The sequence below is a fragment of the Stenella coeruleoalba genome (genome assembly GCF_951394435.1).
Source record: "Stenella coeruleoalba genome assembly, chromosome: 1".
NCBI classification, from domain to species: domain Eukaryota; kingdom Metazoa; phylum Chordata; class Mammalia; order Artiodactyla; family Delphinidae; genus Stenella; species Stenella coeruleoalba.
Window position 1 is genome coordinate 27,004,898 of NC_137169.1, and position 25,437 is coordinate 27,030,334.

At 48.1% G+C, this 25,437-nt stretch overlaps 1 protein-coding gene across 1 annotated transcript in view; it reads left to right on the top strand.

Annotated features, from left to right (window-relative positions):
• Nucleotides 1–16,733, top strand: part of LOC307190892 (uncharacterized protein C1orf94) — a gene marked incomplete at its 5' end in the record, with an annotated part of 36,245 nt that extends 19,512 nt beyond the window's left edge. Inside the window, 5 exon segments of the mRNA XM_079930397.1 lie at nucleotides 1,206–1,466; nucleotides 2,527–2,702; nucleotides 7,133–7,210; nucleotides 10,841–11,037; nucleotides 16,384–16,733. Of these exon segments, the coding sequence (XP_079786523.1) occupies nucleotides 1,206–1,466; nucleotides 2,527–2,702; nucleotides 7,133–7,210; nucleotides 10,841–11,037; nucleotides 16,384–16,459 (788 nt within the window). The 3' untranslated portion in view covers nucleotides 16,460–16,733.
• Nucleotides 16,734–25,437: the final 8,704 nt, after the last annotated feature.

Sequence of the window (25,437 nt, forward strand, 5' to 3'; positions counted from 1 at the left end):
TATATAGAGTATATATGTGCAGTTATACACACACACACACACACACACACACACACACACATATGTATTTTCCCCCCATCATACTTAATTTTGTTGGAAGAAAGAGTTCCATTGCTCTCAAGGAAATATGGGTGAAAACCACTGCTGTAGAGGATCCCATGATGGTCCAGACAGTGTCCTAGCACTAGGGGGACACTCGGTCTGTTTGGAGAAAGATCTGAGCCTGGCACTGACCACATCCATTGCCTCACTGTGTCTCTCCGATGCTTCTGTGCCTTTGCCCACAGTCACCCACAGCCCCTGGTGTAAGGCCTTGCTGAAGACCCTCTTCCTTCTGGAAGCCCTCTGGTCCTCTCAGACAGAAGCTGTCTTAGCCACCTTCTTCTCCCACGGTGTCCCTCTGTCACCTCATGGTTCCCATCTGCCTTGTCCCAGAGCTATTTCTGGGTCTGTCTTTCTCTTCATCCTTGTTTTGAGCTCCTGCAGGGCCAAGTCTGGCTCTGACTCACCGCAGTGTCCCCAGGACTCAGGTCAGAAGCTGGCGCTGACGAGAGTGCTAAATTACTATGACGATTTAGCAAGAGGAGAGTCCGTGAGGAGGGACCAGACATGTGTTCTGTAGGAGTACGTGTCCCCCCACTAAGCCAGGTGCTCCCTGAAGGCAGGAACTGTGTCCAAGTCAGCTTTGTATCTGGGACCTTTGTATTCCAACCTATGGAGGGTTGGAAGGAAGGGAGGGAAAAAAGAGGGAGAAAGGAAAGAAAAACAGTAGAAATGAAGGAAAGGAAGGAAGAAGGGAGGGAGTCAGGGAAGGAGGGAGGAAGGAAGGAAAGAAAGAAAAGATAAGAAAAGAGAGGTAACTGGAAGGAAGGAGGTTTGAAAGGAAGGAAGGAAGAAAGGAATTATGGAAGGAAGGAAGAATGGGTAGAGGGCAGGGAGGATGAGTGGGTAGATGGAAGGCAAGAAGATAAGAATGGATGAATGCATGTGCATGTGTGCATGGGATGGGGAGACCATAATGGGCATTGGTCAGTGAAGCCTTCGGGGATTGAACTTGGGTTGAACTTGGCTGGGAGATAGAGCCCAGAGTGGTTGGGGCCTCAGATGTGCTCTGGAGGACGCATCACTTAGTCCACAAGACAGTGCTCCCCGCATCCAGCAGTTGGCCTTCCAGAGTCATTGACTCAGTTTCCCTTCTGCTGTAGAACGGAACCCTGGCGCCAAGGAGCTGACCAAGGGTCAAGAGAGCCTCTTTCTCAGTCAGTGGTCCCAGAGACGGAAGGACACCTGTGGTAAGGAGGGTGGCAGTGACCCCATGGGCTCTACGTCCGTGGCCCTGCCAGCCAAGAAGTCTGCCTGGCCGGCCAAGAAGAACCTGCTCTGTGAGTTCCTTGGGGCCACCAAGAACCCAAGCAGGCATCTGAAGCTTCGCAGCAAGGTGGAGGTGGACGGGCTGGAGCTGAAACGTAAGCTGACCCTGCCCAGAGGAAATCTGTAGAGGAAGGGATTTCAGAAACCCTCAGATGTCCCTGGAGTGGCTCTGTCATCAAAGGGCTGTCCCATCCATGGGCAAGTTACTGTCTTTCCCTAGTCCCATAAAACAGGGGATATGACTTCCTGTGTCCCCTACAGGGAATACTATTGCTAGAGAAACGCAGTTGACTTTCAGGGGTCACATGGGCATCATCGGTGGTCAGTTGGAATATAGCCTTGACTCAGCCTGTCTTGTATCCCCTCAAGTGGCCCAAACCAAAGAACAATCCGTTCTTTGAGATTATTTCTACATTGAGATTATTCATGTGCCGGCTTTCTCTCCCTTGTGCTTCTACAACTGTTTTAGTGTAACTGCCTTTCCCCCCGAAAATGTGCCAATAAGGGGAAACTGACACCCCAGCTCAGACTGTATAAGCCCACAGAGCATATTGTACAAGGAAGAAATCCAGGATCCATGTCCTAAAACAACTCAATCACACCTCATTCATTCAGACTAATTTTGGGTCCCATCATACTGAATTATGTGATATTTTAAAGTATTTTTTAAAAAATGATTCCAACATACATACAACAACCTGCACCAGGTCTTCACTGTTGCCAAGTACACGTCCTCAAGGGGTTGCTTTAATAATTTGATAAGAAAGACTTCCAATGGCATAGCAATTGTTTACACCAAACTGGATTTTTCTAAAGCACTTGAAAGAATGTAGTTTTGTAAGTCGGTGAGATACAGCCCCAGCAATCTGGTTTGTTGGGTCCTCTTGCTAAACTGCCTCCTTACTAGTCAATGACGGAGAGATGCTCCCTGCCAGGCCATGCTGGGATTTTCACCCCTTCCGAATTGGCAAGGTGTGAACTAACGATGTTTTCCTAGAGTTGGAAATTCATCCAAAAGTTGAAGAACCCTCTGGGAGCTTTTAAAAGACCTAACCCCTGAGAACATTAACCCCTCAGGCAGTCATGGGGCGGAGGGCGTCCTGGCCTCTCCCTTCCTCAATCACAGAAACGCTCTGCCTCTCCTGTGACTTACAGTTAACCCGCCTGTGACGGGGGCCGACAAGAACAACCTCGAGTACGCAGGGAGTGTGTTCACCCCATGTTTTGCCACCACCTTGACCTCAGCGACCCTGAACCAGCCGCTCTGGCTCAACCTGAACTATCCACTTCTGCCCGTGTTCACGAATCCCTCCACCTTCCCCCAGTACCAGGTGAGTGAGCGGATCCTGGGCCTGGCTCCCCGGTGGCCGTCCACGGAGGAGCCTTGGTTCAGGAAGCCTAGTTCACAAAGAGCCGTAGACTCATTAGTTAATTTTTTCATCGGGGCCACATCAGACCGACCACCCCGGTACACGTGTGCGCACATGCACGTGCATGTGCGTGTATATTTCTCATTTTCCTTTGTCTGAATTTCAGTTCACTCTGTGCCGTGTCTTCCAGAGCTTGGCTAAGTTTGGGCCTGTGAAGTACTTGGGCTCCCAGGAGAGGATGATAGCATAGTCCTTGTTTCCCACCACCTCCTTTACAGTTGGATGACATGCGTCCTAGGTTACTTGGGACAGTCCCAGTTTAGGTCTTTTGTCCCAGCATAATTATTAATTGCACCCCCTTTCACTCTCAAGTGTTCTGGTGCAGATGACAAATTATGTGGCCGTTTTATTTCAACTACAACCCGGCAATCTTAGCTTCTACCGGCTAAGATGGCTTGACACACATTCCTGGTCTTGGGCTCATAGCTAAGAGGGGCCAGACACAATGGGATGGAGAAACACTTGCAGGGTGGGAAATTTTACTCACAGACTTATTTATTCAGGGGAAGTGTAGTTTCTTTAGTTTGTCTGTTTAACTTAATCTCTCTCAAGAGCTGCCACCCACTGGGTAGATAGAAGAAAAAATCAAATAAATGTTCACTCTGGTTTAAACGATAGTCTAAACCAAGAGCTTAAATAGTCCCTTTGGGTCGGCTCGTTTCCTCCAGGAAAGGCACTCAGTGTCTAAGATTTCTCAGTGTTCTGTCTCCTCCGTGGCTCCTTTCCAGAATGGTGTGCAGGTGTATGAAAGGGCCAGGTTCCTGGGAACCTGCTACCCCAGCCTGGCCTGGCCAAGCCCGGAGAGGGCAGAGAGAAGGCAATTCACCTGAAAATCGACTCATCCTGTCTCTGTGCCCCTCCCCCTCCCCCCGATCCTCCGGTCCCACGTGTCACCTCCTCCTTTGCGACAGAGTGGCAAGCCTCACAGCTTAGACATCCTGCGCAGAAGGTGGATCTTCTCTGTCCCACGTAAAGCCCCTCTAAGCTGGCCCACCAGGCTCAGCCCCTGATTCTTAAACAGGAACTAAAGTAAAGGAGTTTAGCGTGGTCTCTCTTTTCTTCTGCAAAGTTTTGTTTTCAAGCCTTTTCTTGTTTGCCAAACAGAGCAAGTGGCCACACTCTCCTCACACCCCACCACTGAGGTGAGACGTCATAAGGAAGCACGATCCATGGGAAAATCCAAGTGCGTCCCTCCCGTGTCTATGATACGTTGTCCTGGCAGAGGTCTCGAGAGAAGTGCCCTGTCCACGTCCTCATTGATTCACCGACTCTTTCACTGATGTTCCTCCACCCTTGCTCACTCACTGTGCAGTCGTTTATCACCTAGTCCCTGATGCACTCATTTGTATTTATTTATTTCCTCATTCGTTTAAGTAATTAAAAAAAAAAAAACAAAAAACCTTGCTTCACACTGAGTATAGGCCTTGACTCAGGTGAGGTGATTCCAAGATGACTAGGAAGCTCGGCGCCCAGTACAAGTCAGGGACAAATCCAAAGCCAGCATGGTGTGCCCCCCACCCCTGAGAGAGAAACAACTGCATAATTGTATTTGGTGTAAACCGATTCACTCTCAAATGCACCCACAGGGCTCACCATGGAAAGCTAATTTGCAATGGTCTGTTTTGTACCGAGGAGCTAGTTTCTCTCTGCTACGTGAACTTCTTCTGACTTGACTTTTGGAGTGGGTGAGATTTGGACGTATTTTTCCAGCATGAAGTCCTTTGTCTTTAGAGATGCTGGTGTGTGCATCACAGGGCTGACTCTGAGCTTCCTGGGCCTCTGGGCAGAAGGGCCCTGGCTGGTAGGGCCCCTGGGTCCTGTGCAGCAGTTTAGACACTGAATAGGCCCAGGTGAAGTTGGCTGTACACATGGACACTCCCAGGTGGTCACAAGGGACAGGGTAATTTACCTTCTCCCAGGTCCTCATGGTCTCATAATGCCATCAGGCTTCAAGTCGGCTGATCAAGAGGCCTGATATGATAAAAAGAAAGCAGGTTTTAGAATCGTCAGACTTGGGTTTAAGGGAATTGCGTTGCTTCCAAGCTGTGTGGTCTTGGGCAAGTTAGTCAAATGCTCTGAGCCCTGGTCTCCTCACCTATGAAGTGGCCTCGTAATAATTACAGCAGCGGCAGCAAACACTTGAGTCAGTTGTCAGGTTAAGGGAGTCCATGCATGGGAAAGGGCTTTGTAAAATCTCAAGTATGATGTAGATATTGGTTATGATCACTTTTCAGCCCTGATCTTCCTAGGAAACAGTGTCAGGGAGCTCAGCAGACCTTGAGAAGGCACAGAGGAGAAATGGGGAACAGTCTATCCTAGCCTCTTTTCCTGCTCAGTGTGAAGAATAAAAATGAGGTCCCAAATGCAATTTACTCAGAGCTCCACTGTGGACGGACGCAGAGCTGTGGAAGACTCAGTCCCCAGCACACGGGAGCTCCGGGGGCTCCTGGGCTGCTTGACACAAAGGAACTCTGCTCCCAATTAGGGAGGGAGGGCACGTAGGAAGAGGCCGTGGCCTCAAGCAAAGAGGAATGAATGTGTGTTTACCCTTGCTTGTGATTTTACAGAATTGCAATTTGAACAACTAGAAATCTCCTTCAGGTCATACAGTGTGCCTCGTACTGAAGAATATAGCATCATCTCCTGAAAATCTGCCCCAGGACAGAGCAGGGACAGGCGGGCCATGGATCCTAGGGGTAGCCTCACCTAGGCGGGCGTGAGGAGGACGGCACCCTGGGGGAGTTGGCTGTGGAAAGCAGAGCTGAGCGCTGATGGGGAGGGAGTGAAGCAGAGGGGGGACACTTAGAACACGGCCTTGGAGCCCACTGGGGGCTGGGAACAGGCAGGGCGGCTCCATCCGGCTGACACCTCTGTCCCAGTTCAGGCCACGCCTGGGGTCACAGGCTGGTCGTGGTGGTGAGTGGGGCTGCCCCAGCAGCCGGGCTTGGAGAAAAGGCGAGCAGGTGCACTGGTTTCAGGTGAAGGGGTTGGTGGATGTGGGAAAGGCCCGGCCACGGTCAAGTGCAGGTGCACAGGAGGAGAGAGCAAGGAGGGCCCTGAAAGGATGTACTCTCTCGGGGACGTGGAGGATGGGCGCTGAGAGAGCTGGGGGCCTTCCCCAGGACCCCACATCAGGGATTCGGAGCCTTTTAGGAGGAGCCCGTGGGCTCCGAGGAAGTCGTCAAGGGCAGCATCAGATTGGCACAAGCCGAGCCCAGGGTGGAGGCAGCATCTCGGGGCATGGAATCTTCTGGAAAGACATGCGGTCTGAGGGGGGGGTTGGGGTTTTGAACTGCATCTTAGGGGGTTCTTAGGGGTAACTCTGGATTGGCAGATGGAAGCAGCCTGGGACTGGAGGGGTCATGGGCTGACCCCATCCACAGTGGCAGTTCTGCTGTGTGTGTGTGTGTGTGTGTGTGTGTGTGTGTGTGTGTGTGTGTACACATGGACACTTAAGGCCACCCCAGACAGAGTTGTGAATAAAGTTTCTACTTCCCGTCGGGCTGAGCTGCCAGGCAGCCTCTTCAAGTGGTGGGAGTAGCAGGGGCCGGGGGTGACAGTGAGAGATGGTGGCAGAATCCTTACTACGTGCTGCACTGTTCTAAGCCCTTTAGATGGAGTAACTCGTCTATCTTCACGTCAGTCTTCATCATCAGGTACAGACACAGGTGTGCGTGTGGGCAGGTAGAGGCACAGCAGCAGACCAAAACTAATACACCCAGGTTCATAGTTGCACATTTGTACACAGAAACACACAGCTGCAGACACAATGGAAGCACACGTGCAGATGTGCTTAAATAAGCATGGAGGCAAGCTGGCATGCACGTGCACACAGACGCACGCGGGTACTTCACGTCTTGGGGCAGGAATGGGGTTTGGGGAAAGGCACTTAGGAAAGGGGTATAGACAGCAACAAAGATAATCTGGCCACCTTCACAGGCTCTGCAGGCTTGAACACCCATAATTTTAGAGACAAGGGAAAAGGGGCTCCGAGAGGTGAAGTGACTTGCCCAAGGTCACACAAACACTAAGGGGCAGATCTGGAATTCAAGAGGCAGGCGGGTTCCTAAAGCTCTTGCCTTAAATATTCACCAAAAAGGCTGTGAATCCTGCTAACCAGGGGCTTCCTGTGTGCTGTGAGGCGTGCTGCTGGCTCGACCTGACTCCAGCTGGACTAGGCAGCTGGTGGGTCTGGCCAGTAGTGTGGTGGGACGGACTTGAAAGTGTCTGGAGGTCCAGGCAAGGGAGCTGGAAGCTGAGTTGAGTGGCTGCTGTTCTCTGGCTGGGAGCCCACCGCCCCACAGCACTGAGCCTCCCCCTTCTCTCCCCAGGGCCTGTACCCACAGCAGGCAGCCAGGATGCCCTACCAGCAGACCCTGCAACCCCAGCTGGGGTGTTACTCCCGACAGGTGAGTAGCTGACCTCCTCGCCTCTGTCTCAGCTCTGCAAAGGCCTTCAGGTCAGAAGGATGTCTGTTCCCTTGTCTTTGTCTAGCTGGTCACCAGCCACACTTTCCGGCCCATGCTTGACCCCAGAGTGCAGACAGAAACACCAGCATGCATGTGGACACAAACCAGTGTCCCCAGGTGATAATACCAGCTGGCACTTACAGAGCCCTTACTGTGTGCCAGGCCCTTCTCTAAGGGCCTTACCCGCATTAATTTAACCTTCAGAACTACCCTATAATCTACCTTATAGATTAGAGATGAGGAAACTGAGAGAGATTAAATAATTTGTCCAAAGTTATAAAGTTAACACATAAGTTAGCTTTTACTGTGGCAACAAATGGCCTCAATGTCTCAGAGGCTTCAGCAATAAAATATTTATTTTTTTACCCACGGGTCCGCAGGCTGGCTGAGCAGTACTGGGATTGGGTTCAGGCCTGTTTCACGTGTCCCCCTTTTGGGCCTGTGCTGAAGATACAGTCACTTTTGCTCCTGCCATGCTGGATGGCGGAAGGGCTGAGAAGAAACACCCAATGTGTCTGAGGGGCTCAGCTCAGAGCTGGGACATGGTAATGTACACCTGCCTTCCACGGGCCAAAGCAAATCACATGGCCTGCCCAGCATCAGTGGGGCTGGGAGTCATATCCCTTCCATGTCAGTTTGTCAGTTAAAATACCAGACACCTAGCTAAATTTAAATTTCAGATAAATGGTGAATAATGTTTTAGCAGAGCTATGTCCCAAATACTTCATGGACCATACTTATACTAAAAAAAAGAAAAACTTGCTGTTTTTCTGAAATTCAAATTTAACTGGGTGTTATATATTTTTGTTAGCTGAATCTGCACCCTCTACTCCCATGGATAGGTCGGGGGTCAATATCTACCTGACAGTAACACAATGGCAGATTGGGGGTTGACCTTGAGCCGCCTGGCTTCAGGGTCCACGTTCCCAATAACTGTGCCTTACTGCCTCATGTATACAGACACACAAAAATACGGTATCAAAATAAAGCAGCAGAGACAAAAATACAGACACAAACAAAGATGCAGTTATAGACATGCATGCCAAGCTGCATGCGTGTGGGCCCACGCACACACATGCAAAACACAAAACAACACTTCCAGAGGCTTTGAGGATCTAGGGGCAGGGATGGGGGCGTGAGGAAAGGAGCTGAGGACCGGCTACATTCTCAGGCTGGCCTTGCAACCCCACAATCAGGTGGACAGATCAAACCCACACTCAAACCCACAGACTCCTCCACCTCTCCTCCCTCCCCGGGGAGCCCTACCCTTTCTCTGCAAACTGCATCTCTGACCTCTGAAGGATGTTAGAATGTTCCAGAAGGTAGAGAAGGGCCCATAAGTGTACGTTACTTTCTTACGTGGGCCAGGACTGCTCTTTCAGCAGTAGGAGTTTTTGCGTCCTGCGATGAAGTTGAGATGAGGCAGTCAGGCTCACAGAATCTCAGTCTCATCCCCTCCACCCCACGAGCAGTGATCCCATCCACCTAGCTCCAAAGTGAATGCTTTTAGACAAAGTTATGTAAATGCATATATTTGAAGCAGTGATATAAAAACCTGGTACACAATTTTTAAAATCTTAGAGGCAATCACTGTGATCGGTTTCTTAGGTATCCTTCCAGTGATATCTATTTATACGAGCATTTTTATACAGATGTGGCACTCTGGGCACACTGCTCTATCATTGCTTTTGTCAGCAAAGAGGATTTCTTGGAGATGGTTCCAGAGCCCTATACCCAGCTCTGTTTTATGTGTTTTATCAGTGACATGTAGTTAGGATACAGTTTTGCATAAAGCTTGCATAAGCTCTAGGACCCGTATCTTCTCTTTCATGTCAGTTTCCTCCCAGGTGCAGGACTGTCCCCTCACTGTGAAAACCAGGGGGTTTCTTTTTCTGCCACGCTGACCCTCTGGTGTCTGTCTTGGGAGGTGCCTTCCTGGGGTCTCTCTGTGAGCCCTTGGCACTTTCTGACCTTCAGCTCACCCTCTTGGGGATTTGGTGCCCATGTCCAGTGTCACCAGATCCTACCTGTCCACTGGGGGAAAGATGGGGAGGGCCAGGAGGGAGGGGCTCAGGCTTCCAGAGGGAGCAGGCATAGCGGTGCAGTCCAGGGCCGTGGGCTCTGGGCTTGCCACACTGGGGATTCCAACAAAACTCAGACGCTTGGAACACTTACTGAGCAAGTTGCTTAACTTCTCTGAACCTGTTTCCTCATCTCTAGAATGGGGATCCTAATGGTCCTACCTCACAGGGCTGTTTGGACTTTAAATGAGAGAATCCACATGAAGGGCCTGGCACACCCTTGTTATCACTTAATAAGCGCTAACCTTTGTCATCTTTTTAAATCAGATAAGGGTGTGCAGGGTGAGAAAGGGCAGTCAGTACGCCCAACCCCTGAGCAGCTTGGACTACAGACTTGCTATTAAAGTGGAAATCCAGAAATTTCCCGAGTTTTGACCAAAACACACAGGAGGATGGGTGTCAGCTCCACACAAGACATTTGGAGCTGTCACTAGTGGAATACAGTGCTCGTGATGTAATGAGCTCCCTGTCATTTTAGATATTCAAGCTGACACTTAGCAGTCTCTTCTTTCCTCCCTCCTCCTCTCTCTCCCTCTTTCTTGCACTTATCCATTTAACATATATTTATCGAGCAGCTACTGTGTGACAGGCACCGTCTCAGGGCCAAGGATAAATCAGTAAATAAGACAGGTGGGCTTCCTGCCTCATCAGGGGCAACATAGGATGAGCCCTGCTTCTTGGTGGGGGTCTGATCCAGGTGGTCTCAAACCCAACGAGTTCCTACTTTTCTTAGGGTTTGAGCTCAATTGCAGTGCCCCCATTTGGCCTTTCTCCTCACTCACACCGCCCAGTACCATGACCACCAGCCACGTTTGGCTATTTACATTGAAATCAAAACGAAGTAAAATTTGAAATTCAGTCCCACTAGCCGCGTTTCAAGCGCTCAATAGCACACTGTGTCTGGTGGCTACCATATTGGGTGGTACAGACCCAGAAGATCTCCATCACCCGTCACAGGAATTTCCACTGGGCAGAGCTGTCTTGGACTTGGGGTCTGTTGAGGTCCTGAGCTAGAAGCCAGGGATGTATACATCCCAACAGCCTTTACTGAGATGGTACAAGACTTAAAAATGAACCAGGGGCTTTTGAGATGGTTATTGGCTGAGGGTAAGGCAGGGGACAGAGAAGAGAATGGAAATAATGGAAATAATATTCCTTTGCTATTTATTATGTGCCAGTCTCTCTACTTATTTCAGCTGACTCAGTCCCCATACAATGGAGGTAGCATTTGCCCATTTTATGGATAAGGAAACTGAGACCCAGATAAATTAAATAACTTACCAGTCTCACATATAGAAGCTGAGCCCTGTGCTTCTTCCCCGTCCAACACATTGCCTTCTATGCACCCCACAGTGACTGAGGGGCACAGGGGCTGAGGGGTGGGGCCTCGGGTTAGGGTCAGGGCTGGGGGACTGTGACGTTTAGTGGCAGCGGGCTCTGCTGGACCTCTGTCCTCTCCTCCAGCCCCTGTCTCCTCTCTGCCATGCAGGTGATGCCGTACAACAACCCACAGCAGACGGGACAGCAGAGCTTCCACTCTTCCTACAACCCCCTGCTGAGCTACATCCCCTTCGTCCAGTCCAGCTATCCGTACCCTCAGAGGACACCTCAGAAGCTGGCCAGAAATCCCCGAGACCCTTCCCCCATGGCAGGAGATGGACTGCAGTACCCCTTCCCCGCGTATGGGTGAGTCCTCAGCCCACACTGGAAATTCACCTCGTATCCCGAAAGCTGCTGGAGAGGAGAGGTGGGCGCGCTGGGCCTCACTGCTGCTCTCTTGGTACATATGTTCCTTGGCTGTGGGGAGGGCAGACCCTGTGCCTTGCGGGTCCCGGGTGGAGCTGATGTGGAGGTGAGCCTGATCTGGGCCTGGAGGAGGGCCCTTTGGCAGGCCCAGTCGGGGCTGGGGTCCTCAGCTTGGTGCGGAAATACAGCTGCATGGCCAGTAGGGGATGAGCGCACCACACATAGCAGGTGACAGGTAGTGGAGCGGGACGCATACGCCTTTCCCCACCTGCCTGGTTTCCAGCAGGCCACGGCCAGGTAATCTTACAGCTCTTTCCCCCACTTACTGCCTCCTGAGCTCCTTGCCAGGCTAATCCCTCCAACAGCCCAGTGAGTTCGCAACCGGCCCTGCTGAAGGGCCTCTCACTGCGTATCAGGCTGCTTACACTTTTCCCCCAAAATACCCCAAACAGCAGAGGAGAGGAGCTTAGCAGCCAACAGCCAACACAGACTCAACGTTTTAGCTGACAGTTCCATACAAACTTTTCATGCCTGTCAGTAAGGAATTGGTGTTTGTTGTTTTAACGTAACAACGCGCAGCTGCTCATTCCCACCCACCAAACCTTCACTGCTGTTGCTCTGCAAGGCGGGTGGTGCCGGGTCAGCCCTGAGAATCCAGGTGTCCCAGGCGCATCCCGGGGAACGTGTGCTCCAGCTTGAGAACCTCCCTTTACAGGATTAGGACCAAACTCCCCAACCTGACATAGATTCCCTTCCTCCCCATCACAGCCCCCTCACTGTAGTGTCAGCCGGGTGTCCTGGACTCGGACCCTTTCAATCAGTGTTTCCCATGAATGTCCTGATAGAGGGATAAATGCTGGAAAGAGGTTTCCATAGTCAGATCTGTTTGGGAAAAGAAAGGTAGAAACAAAGATAAACAGATTTCTTAACTGTTGGAATTTGCAGATTATTTCATTTACTAGGGTTCATGGAGAACATTCAAGAAGCTGGTCGATAGTGTCATTTGAATATAAAACCCATGACCCCTTATTTCTTTTTTTCTCTTTTTCTTTCCCTTCCTCCCTCCCTCCCTCCCTCCCTTCTTTCCTTCCTTCCTTCCCTCCCTCCCTCCCTTTCTTCTTTCCTTCCTTCCTTCCCTCCCTCCCTCCCTTCCTCCCTCCCTCCCTCCTTCCTCTCCTTTTTCCCCTTTTCTTGTAGAGCATATCATGGTGTGTTCCGCCAATGCAGCCTGGAAAGCGCTGCGTCAGTTCACATAGTTACGGTGAATTTAGCCTGTGGGGCACTGTCCATGAATAGGACATGGTTCATCCCTTCAGAGATGAGAGTGGATGAGAGGGGACACAATGATGTTAATGCCGTGACAAAGTGAAGGCCATCCAAGTGTCCCGAGGACAGAGGGAGGATCCCTGCTGGGTGCACAATGAGGGCTGCAGGATGGGGAGGGTCCAGTGAGCAGCGACTGGGGGAATTAGGCCCTCAGGTGGGAAGGTGCGTGGTGGGCTTGAGGCCTGCAGAATAAGGGCATCTGGTTGAGGTATTAGATTTATCCCTGAACAAGGTGGAAAATAGGAAAAGGGAGGCTGGACTTGGATTATTAAAGGCTCTGATTGGTAGGCCTGGGGACTCAATGCGGATTTGTGAACGTTGCAGTGAATTGATGGGCCGGAGGGGAGAGAAACAGGAGGGAGGAGAGGGCGTAGTCTGGAGGTGACTGCAGGGTCTGTAAGAGAGGTTCTCACCTCCCCGGAGGTGAGAGTAGATGAGACTGCAGAGGGAAGACAGCCTACCTGCAGGCCAGCAGACGTGCCCCTTGCACGCTGTGACTCTGGGCTCCAGGGAAGAGAGAGTTACTGCAGAAGCCAGAGCCTGCTGTCCTTGGGAGGCAGTGTGGTCCCAAGTTCTCACCACTCAGCGGTCAGGGAAGCACTGATTGGGAACAGTGAGAGCCGAGGGTTGGGACCTGGTCTCTGGCTGTCTTCAGAGGGGCAGGAGAGGAAAAGGAGTGAGCAGGAGACTGAGGAAGGAGCAGCCTTAGAAGTGGGAGAGAGCCTGCAGCCAGCTGGGGACACCGTGGGCAAAGGAGGAGAGTGACGGGGAGTAGCGGCAGTCAGCGCAGTGGAATGGTGGCCTGAGAGGGTGGAAAGACCAGGTAAGTGAGGTCGGAAAAAACGAGGCGAGGAGTGCAGGTCCGTGTCCCCCAAAGGGACAATTCGTTCATTCAAAAAACGTTTGTTGCATCTTCTGTGTGCCCGGCACTGCTCTCGGCACTGGTTACTGGAGTGAACAAGACAAAGTGTTTACTTCCGTCATTCCAGGAGGAGAACTAGACAATACGGAAGTAAAGAAGCGTCATACGTGTCAGGTGCAAGGGATAAGCGGGGAGGGAGTAAGGGACCTCTCTGCAGCCGAGATCTGAATAAAACGAGAGGATGAGCCGTGTGTATATATGGGTGATGAGCAGTCTGGGCAGAAAGAATTGGAAGTGCAGTGGCCGCGAGGTGGGAAATGTAGCTGGGGCACGATGAGTGGAGGAGGGAGAGCGGGCAGAATTGAAATCGGAGAGGTGGCAGGGCCTGGGAGGCGAGGGAAGGAAGAGCAGCGGGAGGCCATGAATGTCCTAATGCTCTGTGTAAGGAAGATGGTGTTGATCGACATACGAAGAGTAGGCTGGCTGGTGAGAGCTGATGGAGGGGACCAGGATGGGAGCCTTTTTAGCCAGCCAAGCAAGAGGTGCTGGTGGCGTAGACTAGGGCAGTGACCATGGGGAGGAGGTAAGAGAAAAGATGTGGAGCATTTATTTGCTTGGTAGAATTGATGGGAATTGACAATGGCTGGACGTGGAATGAGGAAAAGAGGGGAGTCAAGCGTGATTCCTAGGTTTTGGACTTGAGTGTCCAGAGGATTGGCAGTGCCAAAATTCTAGGGTCCAGATCACGATAACAAGGCTTTGTTGATCAGGAGTTTGGTTTTGCTTATGTGAAATTTGAGACGCCCGTTAGACACTTGCGTGGAGCATTTGATAGGCAGGTGGATGTCTGAGTCTGGGGCTCGGGGGAGAAGTGGTGGCTGATAATATAAATTGGGGAGTCATTAGCATATAAATGCTATTTAAAGGCGTGGGATGGGATGAGATCGCCCGGGAGCACATGTACATAGATCTCCAACATGGGTCTCCAGCATGTAGAGGGGTTGGGGAGATGGGGAGGCACCAGCAAAGGATCTAAAGGGTGGGAGGAAAAGCAGGAGAGTGTGGAGTCAGGGAGCCAGGAGGAGAGAGGGAGGATGACGGTATGGCAGGAAAACCTGGGCACTGTAGGATGGAATGTAGGCAGCACTGGGCACAGGGGTGGAGTTGAGGTTTACCAGCTGTGCTGGATGGAACAAGGTCCAGGAGAGGCTGCCTGGGTCAGGGAGGGGTACAAGGGCGTAGGTGGAGAGTTTAGTCTGGGAGACCAGGGGCCTCAGTGCTTCCTCTGGGTCAGGAACCAAGAGACTAAACTGTATGAGGTGGGAGAGGAAGGAGTCGGTGGCCTCCGTGTTCTCAGGAAAGGAGGAGGGGCCCCTTCCTGCCCTCTGCCAAGTCCGTTTGCATACATCCATCAGGGCAGGATAACAATACCATGTATCTTCCAAAGAACAATAAGTCTGAGAGTTAAAAAGCACACAAATGATAATTACACTGGAATTATTACTGGACATGTAGAAACTGTCCCAGGCAAACCAGGACCGTTCACCATGCTCGTGAGGCAGGTTAAGCCCCTCTTCTTCCTCCAGGAAGCCTTCCTGGATAACTATAGTCCACATGGATTACCTCTCTTCCTGGCCCTCTAGTTTACATCCTGTCTAGACCATGCCCTTGGCAGTTGATCTGATCAGAATTTCTCCTCATGAAGGGCTCAGATGTGTGGGGCGTGGCAATCAGATACAAGGTGTGTCATGAGTAATTTGTAACCGGTAATTATTAAATACCCGAGTATGGGTTACAGCCTTTATTTTATAAATCAGAGTAGAATTCAGAGTGTCCTTATGATAACATCACTTTTAATCATTTCTTTTCCAATATGATTTTTGAAAAAGAGAAAAAGAGGTGGGGTTACCACAGACATTAATTGCTTATCGGGCACCTACCTGGTGCCAGGTCCTGGCCTGAGTGCTGAGTGTCAAATGGTGAACAGTCCAGACAGTGTCCCTGCTCTCATGAAATTTATTTTTGTGAGAAGGGACTCAAACAACCCAAAGCCTCGCTTGTCCCTGGCTGCTCACAGCGAGCAACAGATACACATACCAGCTGAGGCATTACAAATTAATGCACTGGTTTGTTCCCATCGCTTCTTCCCCTCCTCCCCTTTTTTTGTTTCATCAATTCATGGGAGGGCGCCACGAATGTGAGCATCTTCTGTAATCTGCTTCCGCCCAGGTGAAAAGTGACTGAGAATCCCTGGATTAGACTATATCTAGCTATCTGCTCTGCCGCAATTTGTCTTGAGCTCTGTTCCATTCATTCAGAGTATCCTAGCAGATGGGGAAAGAAATTGCAGTAGGATCCCAAGTGTGAGTAAATGATTCCATCTGGAGAGGTTGGGGAAGGCTGCACAGAGGAGACGGCTTTTGAACTCTCTTTTGAAGTATGAATTAGCAGTGTGCCAGGGAGAAAAAGCAGATGGGTGTGTTTTCCTGCTCTCGGAGGGTGAGGCCCAAGTCTTCTCGGCACTTCCTTCCCTGAGGGTCTAGCAGAGTCCCAGGCAGTCAGGGATGCCTCAGTGCTTACTTGCCAGATTGGTGTGAAATGCAGGGTCTGATCTAGCTTGGTGCTGAGAAGGGGATCAGGAACCCTGGGATTGTCCGGACTCTGAGATCTCACCCTAGGACGTGGCCATGAGTTCTCTGATGTTGTGGAATTTCCTGAGGGACACACAGGGTCCTCTAAGGCAGGTAGAGGGGCTACAGGCCCACAGGTAAGGTGCTTAGATCCAGACAGGCTCCTTAGTCTTTGGTCTTGGATATGGAGAGAGCATAGGCTGGGTGGAAATAGCCCCTACAGGCTGCCAGGGCCTTCCTGACCTAAGGAAGTGGCAGAAGAAACTCTTTATTGTCCTCCAGTTGTATCATTTCAATATTTTATTTTCCCAGAGCCAAAACTTTTTACATTATTGCTAAAGCTTTCAGCTTCCAAGCCTGTCATGATCTTCCCAGTCTTTGACAGCCCCAAAATTAATATACTACTTTCCCTAATATCTCTGCCGACATCAGGAGTTCTATCACAACGTCATTTTCTTTCTCCTCCAGGTTCGGCTCGACATCCGGTGGGCCCCTGATGAACAGCCCCTATTTTCCCTCTAGTGGGAATGGCATACATTTTTAGATCTCCTTCTCATCTCCCTCCTCCTACCTTAGCCCTTGGAGCAGGGCTAAGGGCTCTGGAATTCTGGATTCTGCAGCAGCTTGGTATGAAGTTTGGAAAGCCAAGGTTCCGACCAGGTCACAGACAGAAAACAGCAAGGCCAGGCGCATCCATGGACCAACACTCACACACACACACACACACACTCTCTCACACACACACACACACACACACACACACACAGCTAGCCTTCACACACAGCACAGACTGCACACACACCCCTCAGATTCATACTCACTTGCTCGTCCACATATGCATCTGTATTTAGCTAGCATGAGTGATTTTTGTTTTTGCTGTTGTTGGTAAAATAGACGTAAGACACTTAATTTAGAAAGTTTGTATTTTCTGATAAAAGTATGAGCTGCTTGAAATGAAGTGTGCCTGTTACTTTCTGTAATGTTCTGCGTGATCTTCACTGCTCCTTTTTCCCCCATGAGGCTCAAAGTTTACTGAGGACATGAAGAGACACCACGGGCTACAGTCCTCCAAGTGCTGCTCTGTAAATAAGGGATCCCAGGGGTTATACACTTGAGGGCTGATCTCTTCTACTCTGTGATCCACTCACTTCTCAATAGCCCAGTTTATGCATCTCTGGAATTGATGTAAAGGAAGTGCATCCTGCTCTGCCCTATCCAGGTGGCGGTTACAGAAACAGTCTCTCTTGGACATGAGACGGGAAAAAGTGACCTGAAAATCAATTCTAAAAATAATCCTGAATGTGATAGACTATAGCCAGTCATTGTAGATCAATGCCAAGCTAGAGGTCAATCTCAGAACTGCCCCCAATGGCACTGTCCCTGGATCATTCTCAATCAGCTTTTATCAGTGACTTTAATGAGGACATTGAGAGCATCTTGATCACATTAATGGAGGACACAAATCTGGGAAGAGGAGATGGCCTGAGTCAGTGATACACAAATACCGTAATTCTCCTACACCCATGGCAGGCATCATTAAGCAGCTGATCCCCTGAGCCTGGACAAAGTCACAGAATCATTCTCCCTATGGTGGTCCCGGCAGCCATCACTGATCAGGGACAGTCTATGAAATGAAACTCACGTGCAATCCTCTGGCAAACAATCATAAGATGAAATTAAACAGAGGTTTAATGTAAGGACCTCCTCTTGGGTCTAAAAAATGAGCCATGCACATACAGATGGACCAACACTGTCAGTTCTAAGTTGCTGTATTACCAGTCCTGTTACTCACATGGAAGCTCGGGCCCACCCTGGCTGAGGCCAGTGACGGCTAGGTCTGGGGAACGTTAGCAGCCCCGTCCTGATTGCAGTGAGAGGCTAGGGCTCTGTACGTCACCAGTGTCTTGGGATGAGCTCAAGTCCAGGGCTCACGAGAGCATTTCTCTTGCCTTCACAGTGTGACACAATTGGCCTTTCTTCCTGGGTCCCTGGAAACCAGTTTCTCTCCCAAGTTCTCTTAGGACTTATGCCTTCTCCTTTCTCCATCGTCTAAGATTTCCCCCTGAGTTCTTCAGCCCCTTCCCCCAAGGCTCACCCCACTTCTAGCACATCGTGTTTCTTGTTGATATCCTCGGTTAACAGTCTAGACTCTCCACTGACTGAGAGACACTGGTTAGAAGTTCTCACCAATGCAGGAGCTCTTTTGTTCCCCAAAGGGTTTCCTCACATTGTACCTCTAGGTATTAACCCAGGCTGGGCCATAGTGAACCACCCTCTCTGGATCTCAGAGTGCTTGGGGGCAGGAGAGAATAAGGGAGTTGCCCTTGGCCAGACAAGGGATCTTAGCCACTTTCCAGCTCTGATGTTGGGCAGAGAATTTAACCTCTCTGAACCTCAGTTCTACTAATGGTAATGTTAATAGTTCTGAGGATTAAAGGATAATGTAGTCTTAATAGAGGCTTAATGTGTACTTCATGTACACTTGTGGTTTCAAGATGGTGAAGATGTTTCTGTCCCTTTTCTCTTGAAATTTACCCCCAAGTAAGAAGGAGAGTAAAAACATCTATACGGGGCTTCCCTGGTGGCGCAGTGGTTGAGAGTCCGCCTGCTGATGCAGGGGACGCGGGTTCGTGTCCCGGTCCGGGAAGATCCAACACGCTGCGGAGCGGCTGGGCCCGTGAGCCATGGCTGCTGAGCCTGCGCGTCTGGAGCCTGTGCTCCGCAATGGGAGAGGCCACAACAGTGAGAGGCCCGCGTACCGCAAAAAAAAAAACAAAAACAAAACATCTATACGAACTCCATTCTCAATGAAATTAGGAGAAGCCAGCAATTTCATCTGCTACATAAAAGGGCAGAAGTGTGGTGGAGGAATGGTAACGCCTTAGCAGAGGAGGGGAAGATCACGTTGAAATGTCTGCCAATCAACAAGAAGCAAACCATTTTCCCCTGCAGAGCCTGAAGTTCTCAGGGGGTGCTGGATGCTGAGGATGGAAGATGGGACTGAAGAGAGATGAAAGCAAGGGGCTGTTATGAGAAGTAGCTCCTATCCTGGCCCCACAAAGCCAGGGGCCACAGACAGTTCTATAGGAGATAGGAGGTACTTTCTCTGGAGAAACATACAGACCATGCATAAGGATTGTGGAGATGAGGGTACTGATGGAAAATGGGCATTAAGTGAAATACACATCCACACCCAAGGCCAGCAGCTAGACTTTACACAAGAGGCAGGAATTTGGAGGGTTCGCTGAAGAAAATGAGACGCCCCAAAGGCACTTGGAGGTACCAATGAAAATTACCCTACGATTATGCCCTTTCACAAAGAGCTTCCAATCAACTTTTAAAGACTTAATGTTTAATGGAAATGGACAATCTCCAACAAGAAAGACACAGATCAAAACAGAGGTAAGGGAGTTCGATGGTTGCCTAATGGTTAGGATTCTGGACTTTCACTGCTGTGGCCTGGGTTCAGTCCCTGGCCAGGGAACTGAGATCCTGCAAAGCCCCGCAGCGTGGCCAAAAAACAAAAACAGAAAACAAACGTTAAAAAGAACTAAAAAGAGCGTAACATTCTCAGGGAGCTAAGAGAAGCCACTTTATTTTAAAAATAAGACAATATGCCTTATGATTATTTTTAAAAATCAGAACAGAAAAGTGCTTTTGAAATTAAACAGTGATAGCTGATTTAGTTTTTTTCAGTGGAAAGGGTTGGAAGCTAACATCAAAGAGATCTTCTAGAAAGGAGAATTTTAAAAAGACACAGAGATGGATTATAGGAGATAAAAGGTAAGAAAATGAGAAGCTCAGTCCAGGAGGCCAAATATCTGGCTAATAGGAGTTCTATGCAGAACAGTGAAAAGAGAGGGGAGGGAAGTATCAATAGAAAAACGTAAGAAAATTCCCCAGATTGAGTGGTCCAGACCAGTGCTCAGAGAAATGAATGAAAAAGATCTCCATCAAGGTATATCATTATGAAATTACAGCGTATCAGGGATAAAGGCAAGATTCTAAGGTTTTCAGAAAATCCCACTCAGATACAAGTGTTCATGAATGAGAATGGCATTAGATTTCTCAACAGTAACATTGGAACCTAGAAGATCCTGGGACAAAGCTGTCACAGCTTTGAGTGGAAATGGCTTTTAATGGAAAATTCAAAAACTAAACTCTTATCTGTGAAGGTAGAATGAAGATGTTTTCAGATGTGCAGAGTCTCAAAAAATTTGCCTCCTTTCTCAGGAAGCTCTGTGCCCCATGAAGACAAGAGGGTAAACCAAGACAGAAGACATGGAATATAGAAAATAGATATCATCAGTTGGGGGGAGGCCGAGGAAACTCTTGGGGTGATGAGAAAAGATCTTAGCTCAAGAACCATGAAGCAAAGCCTGAAAAGCCACGACCACCACGAGCCCAGAGTAAAGCAGGAATTTGGAGACCTCAGATAGGAGGTGTCTGGGGGCGGGGGGTGGGGAGCGGCTAAAGAAAAAGAAAATGATAGATTATTCTGACAGAGTTGACTGTGTGGAAAACTGTGTTGAGAAGTGTTTTATAGTGGTCGGTGGGGGAGGGAAGATTTAGCTATAAATTCAAATAAGAAATGAAACAATTGTTATTAACTTGGCAGTGAACAATATTTATGTGATCATAATAGTAAAAAGCCTAAATATGGATTTAACCAAAATTAGTGTGATAACTATAGTGGGAAGATGGAGGTGAAGAAAGGGATATGAATAGAGCTAAACTCCTTTTATCATAATAGAAAATCAGTAGATGAAATCCCAAATGGATGATTTGAGAGATAGCAGAATTCCCATAATTATCTGGAATTCTGGAGGTTAATCCCAGAGTAAAAGAGCCAAGAAAGTTGAAAGAGTTATTATCTATGAGAAGCAAGGTTGGTGTGTGAGGGATGGAGGTGTGGGGTTCGCTGCCTTGTTTATGACTCTTTAGCACTATTTGGCTTTTTTTTTTTTGAAGTACAGTTGACTTACAATATTGTGCCAGTCTCTGCTGTACAACAAAGTGACTCAGTTATACACATATAGACATTCTTTTTTTTAACATTCTTTTTCATTATGGTTTATCACAGGATATTGAATATAGTTCCCTGTGCTCTACAGTAGGACCTTGTCATTTATCCATCCTATATAAGTTTGCATCTGCTAATCCCAAACTCCCAGTCCTTCCCTCCCCTACCTGCCTCCCCCTTGGCAACCACAAACCTGATCTCTATGTCTGTGATTTTGTTTCTGTTTTGCAGACAGGTTCATTTGTGCTATACTTTAGATTCCACACGAGTGATACGGTATTTGTCTTTCTCTTTCTGACTTACTGCACTTAGTATGATAATCTCTAGTTACATCCATTTTGCTGCAAATAGCTTAATTTCATTCTTTTTTATGGCTGAGTAGTATTCCATTGTATATATGTACCACATCTTCTTTATCCATTCACCTGTGGATGGACATTTAGGTTGTTTCCATGTTTTGGCTATTGTGAATAGCACTATTTGGCTTTGAAAATGTGTGTGTATTACTTTAATAAAAATAAGCATTCATTTTAAAAATGAGAAAGGGCATGCAGAACACCATCTAGTATGGTGCCTGGCACATAGCGGGTGTCAAAAATGTTTGTTGAACTGTACTGAGCTGTATTCGGACACAGCTGGAGCTCACTGCCCAAGCCCCTGTCCCGGGATGTCTAAGAATCAGACTCTCAGAAGCCTCTATGGATTTTTTTCCCTAAGAAATTCCTTAGGAGGAAACTTAAGGGAGGGCTGGAGCTAAAGCCCCAAATCTTTTCAACACGTTGCACTTCCTGACTCTGTTCACCTCTCAGAGAATTCCAGAAACAGATAGAGGGTGGTGGGCACTGGGACTCAGAACTGGGATCTTGAAGCCTGGGAAGGGATTGAAAATCCCCATCTCTTCTCTGTGTTCCTTCCAACCAGCTCTCCCCTCCATTCAGCACACTCGCATTGGAACTCCTTCTTAGAGATACAGTAATGAGCAAGACAGACATAGCGCCTGCATTTTATGCTGAGACGTTAACTCATAGTTACTATGAAGGGTGAATTTATTAAGGGGATATGTGAGAGCAGGACACCCACCCCAGTTCAGACTGTCAGATGAATGACATCTGCTCTTTTAACTTCCCTGGACTATGAAGCTAATTCTCATCTGATATGTTATCAAGTCCCACCCCCCACCCCCAGTCTCTTTCCTCAGAACATACTTTATTTGCAAATCTTAAAACTAATGATAGTCTATGCGTGGTTTAAGTGACAAAACTAAGGAGTAGCAAAATTTTGGGTCCCAGAAATACTTAATAAAATAAAAGCAGCTACTAGTCATCGAGCACTTATGCTGGAACAGGCACTGTGCTGTAAACATCACCTTTATTATCTAATGTAGGGGCAGGACAGGAATAAAGATGCAAACGTAGAGAATGGATTTGAGGACACAGGAAGGGGGAAGGGTAAGCTGGGACGAAGTGAGGGAGTGGCATGGACTTTATATATATATATATATATATATATATATATATATATATATATATATATATATATATACTACCAAATGTAAAATAGATAGCTAGTGGGAAGCAGCCGCATAGCGCAGGGAGATCAGCTCGGGGCTTTGTGACCACCTAGAGGGGTGGGATAGGGAGACGCAAGAGGGAGGAGTTGTGGGGATATATGTATATGGATGGCTGATTCATTTTGTTATAAAGCAGAAACTAACACACCATTGTAAAGCAGTTATACTCCAATAAAGATGTTAAAAAAATAATAACATTCATAATAATCCTGTGAGATATATATATATATATATATATATATATATATATATATTTATTACACATGCAGAAACTAAGGTTCAGAGTGATTAAGTAACTTATTTAAGGTCAGGTGGTAAGTGACTCAAAATCAATATTCTTACCCCTTTTTCCTCCCACTTCCCTGTTTCTAGTAACACGGCCCAGAGTGAATGAACTTTGTTGAAACACACGTCACATGGTTAATGACTATTAAGTTTTCAGGCGACTAAGACCTCTAGGTCATTTTTCCAGCATTAAGCCACAGTGGAAGAAGTGGGAGGGGAAGTAGCCCTACAGAAAATGGGTGTCATCTGGAGCAACTCCTCCCGGACTTCAAGTTCTCCTCCAAGGCTCCCTCCTTCAGTTCTGTGTTGTTCATTCCTCACTATGACAGGGATTTCCAGTTGGCATCAAATATACATTTCTCCCTTTCCCCCCTTGTAATAGAACTCCCCTTTTCAGATTGGCACGTGACCACCCAGAATAGGCTACCTAGTTCTGGCCAGATGGGATGTAGGCAGAAGTGTTATGTGTGATTTCTGGAGATTGGAGCTACATTATGAAGTTGGTGGAGCAAACAAGAGAGAAAGCTGAGCCTCTGGTGACCATGGTGGTGCCAGGCCAGCCCCGGAGTTCCTGTCGCTGGACTTTGTTGACATGAGAGGAAAGTAAACGCCTTTGAAAAGCTACTGTTATTTTGGGTTTCTTTCACACATAACCAAACCTAATCCTATGTGACATGCTCAAAAATGAAATAACACCATTCCTTCAAGAAGACCTTCTTCTTTCTACTACTAGACGTTCTTGAGATTCGCTAACATCATCCTTCCATCTACCAATCCATTTATCCATCCATCCATTCATCATTCCTCATCCATCCACCCATCCATATTTCCATTTATTCATCACTTAGTAGACACTTATTGAATGCCTCTCTTGCACCAGGCATTGGATTAAGTCCTGAGTTACATAGTTGGACAATCTTATTCTCTGCCCTCACAGAGCTGCCTATAAAGAAAAGCTTTCAACAAGGAAGGTTTTCCTTCCATAACCATAGTGCCCAGCTGCTACTGAAAGAAAAGGAAAAAATTGGCTTAGTGGACTCAGTCTCACCCATGAAACATATTTACCACTCGCTTCACTTTACAGGGAGAGAAATAGGCCCAGAGAATGCAAGAGTGGCCTATCTACTTTGGGGGGATTGCATCTTTCTGTCAAATGAAAGGGGCCAAGTTCCCATTCTCAGTCAGGAGGAGACAGAACCACATTACTTACTTTAACAGAAATAATTTAATATAAATAAATCATTGTTAAATCTATATTGAAAAACTGAAAGGGGAAAAAAAAATTCCAAGGGTAACACAGAAGTAGCAACTGCAAAAAGCTACCATCCAAAGAGAAGAGGGTGGAATTATTAAAATGTAGAGGCCTGGAGGAGGAGCCTCGAGGAGCTGAAACTCAGACACGAGGATCTGGGGAACAGGAACTGTTTTATTGGTGTTGGTGTCTCTGGGCCCAGAAAAGGTGCTCCATGGGGGTAGCAGCCCAGACCTTTAAGAAGGAAGCATCAGACTACTGGTGTTGATATTCTAAGAAGGCACAGTGAGACTGGTTCTGCAAGTATTGGAAAAATAGTAAACTGACTGCAATCGCTGCTATTGAACAAAATTGTCATTGCTACAGAGATGCTGATCAGAATAGGAGCCAAACAGGCATGAACAAGTCCCTTCTTCCTCCTCCAGCCTTGGGTCTCCCTCCAGTGCCCCTTCTTGACAGAGCCAAACAGAGATCCAGCAGGCAAAGCAGAAATGTGGTTTGCAGAGTTTAAGGATTATTAGGAGTGGATTTGAAGCCAAGTAATGAAGGCCTAATAACTGGTACACACCTCCTGTTATGGACTGAATGTTTGTGTAACCACCCAATCCATATGTTGAATCCCTAGTCTTCAATGTGAAGGTATTTGGAGATGAGGCCTTTGGGAGGTAATTAGGGTTAGATGCGATCAAGAGGGTGGGGCTCTCATGTTGGGATTAGTGCCCTTAAAAGAAGAGACATCAGAGAGCTGGCTCTTCCTCTCCACATGCACACAAAAAAGAGGTCACGTGGTCATATGGCCAGATGGTGGCCCCCTACAAGACAGGAGAAGAGGCCTCAGAATGAAACCTACTTGGCTGGCACCTTGACCTTGGAGGTCCCTGACTCTAGAACCATGAGAAATAAATTTCTGTTGTTCAAGCCACCTAGTTTATGATTATTTGTTATGGCAGCCCCAGCAGACTAAGACATTCTGCAGTGACCTTGACATGGAAACTTTTCAAGGTTGGTGAAATGCTCTGAAGTTGTCAAATATGGAAGTGAGCCCATCAAGAGTTATCTTCTGAGACTCACCTCAACCAGTTCTGCAGCACCCCAAGTCTTAGAGAAGAATGTGAAGGTCATCCCAGAGATTAAGCTTCCTTGGACAAGACATTTTTGCACAACGTTTCTCCAAATCTTCATTCTTCAGAAATCACCCGTTGTCCTTCAGGAATCACCCCAGGAGGCAGGGGGGTTGGTTGGGGGTTGATCAGGAACTATTAATCAACAGTCAAGTCGTCTTCTTTCTGCTTCATAAAGTCTCAAGGCTTAGCTTTAGCAGTTTATTAAATTACCAGAACGCCAAGAAAAATAGCTTTAATAACACATTTCTGTCTATGTATTATTTTTTTA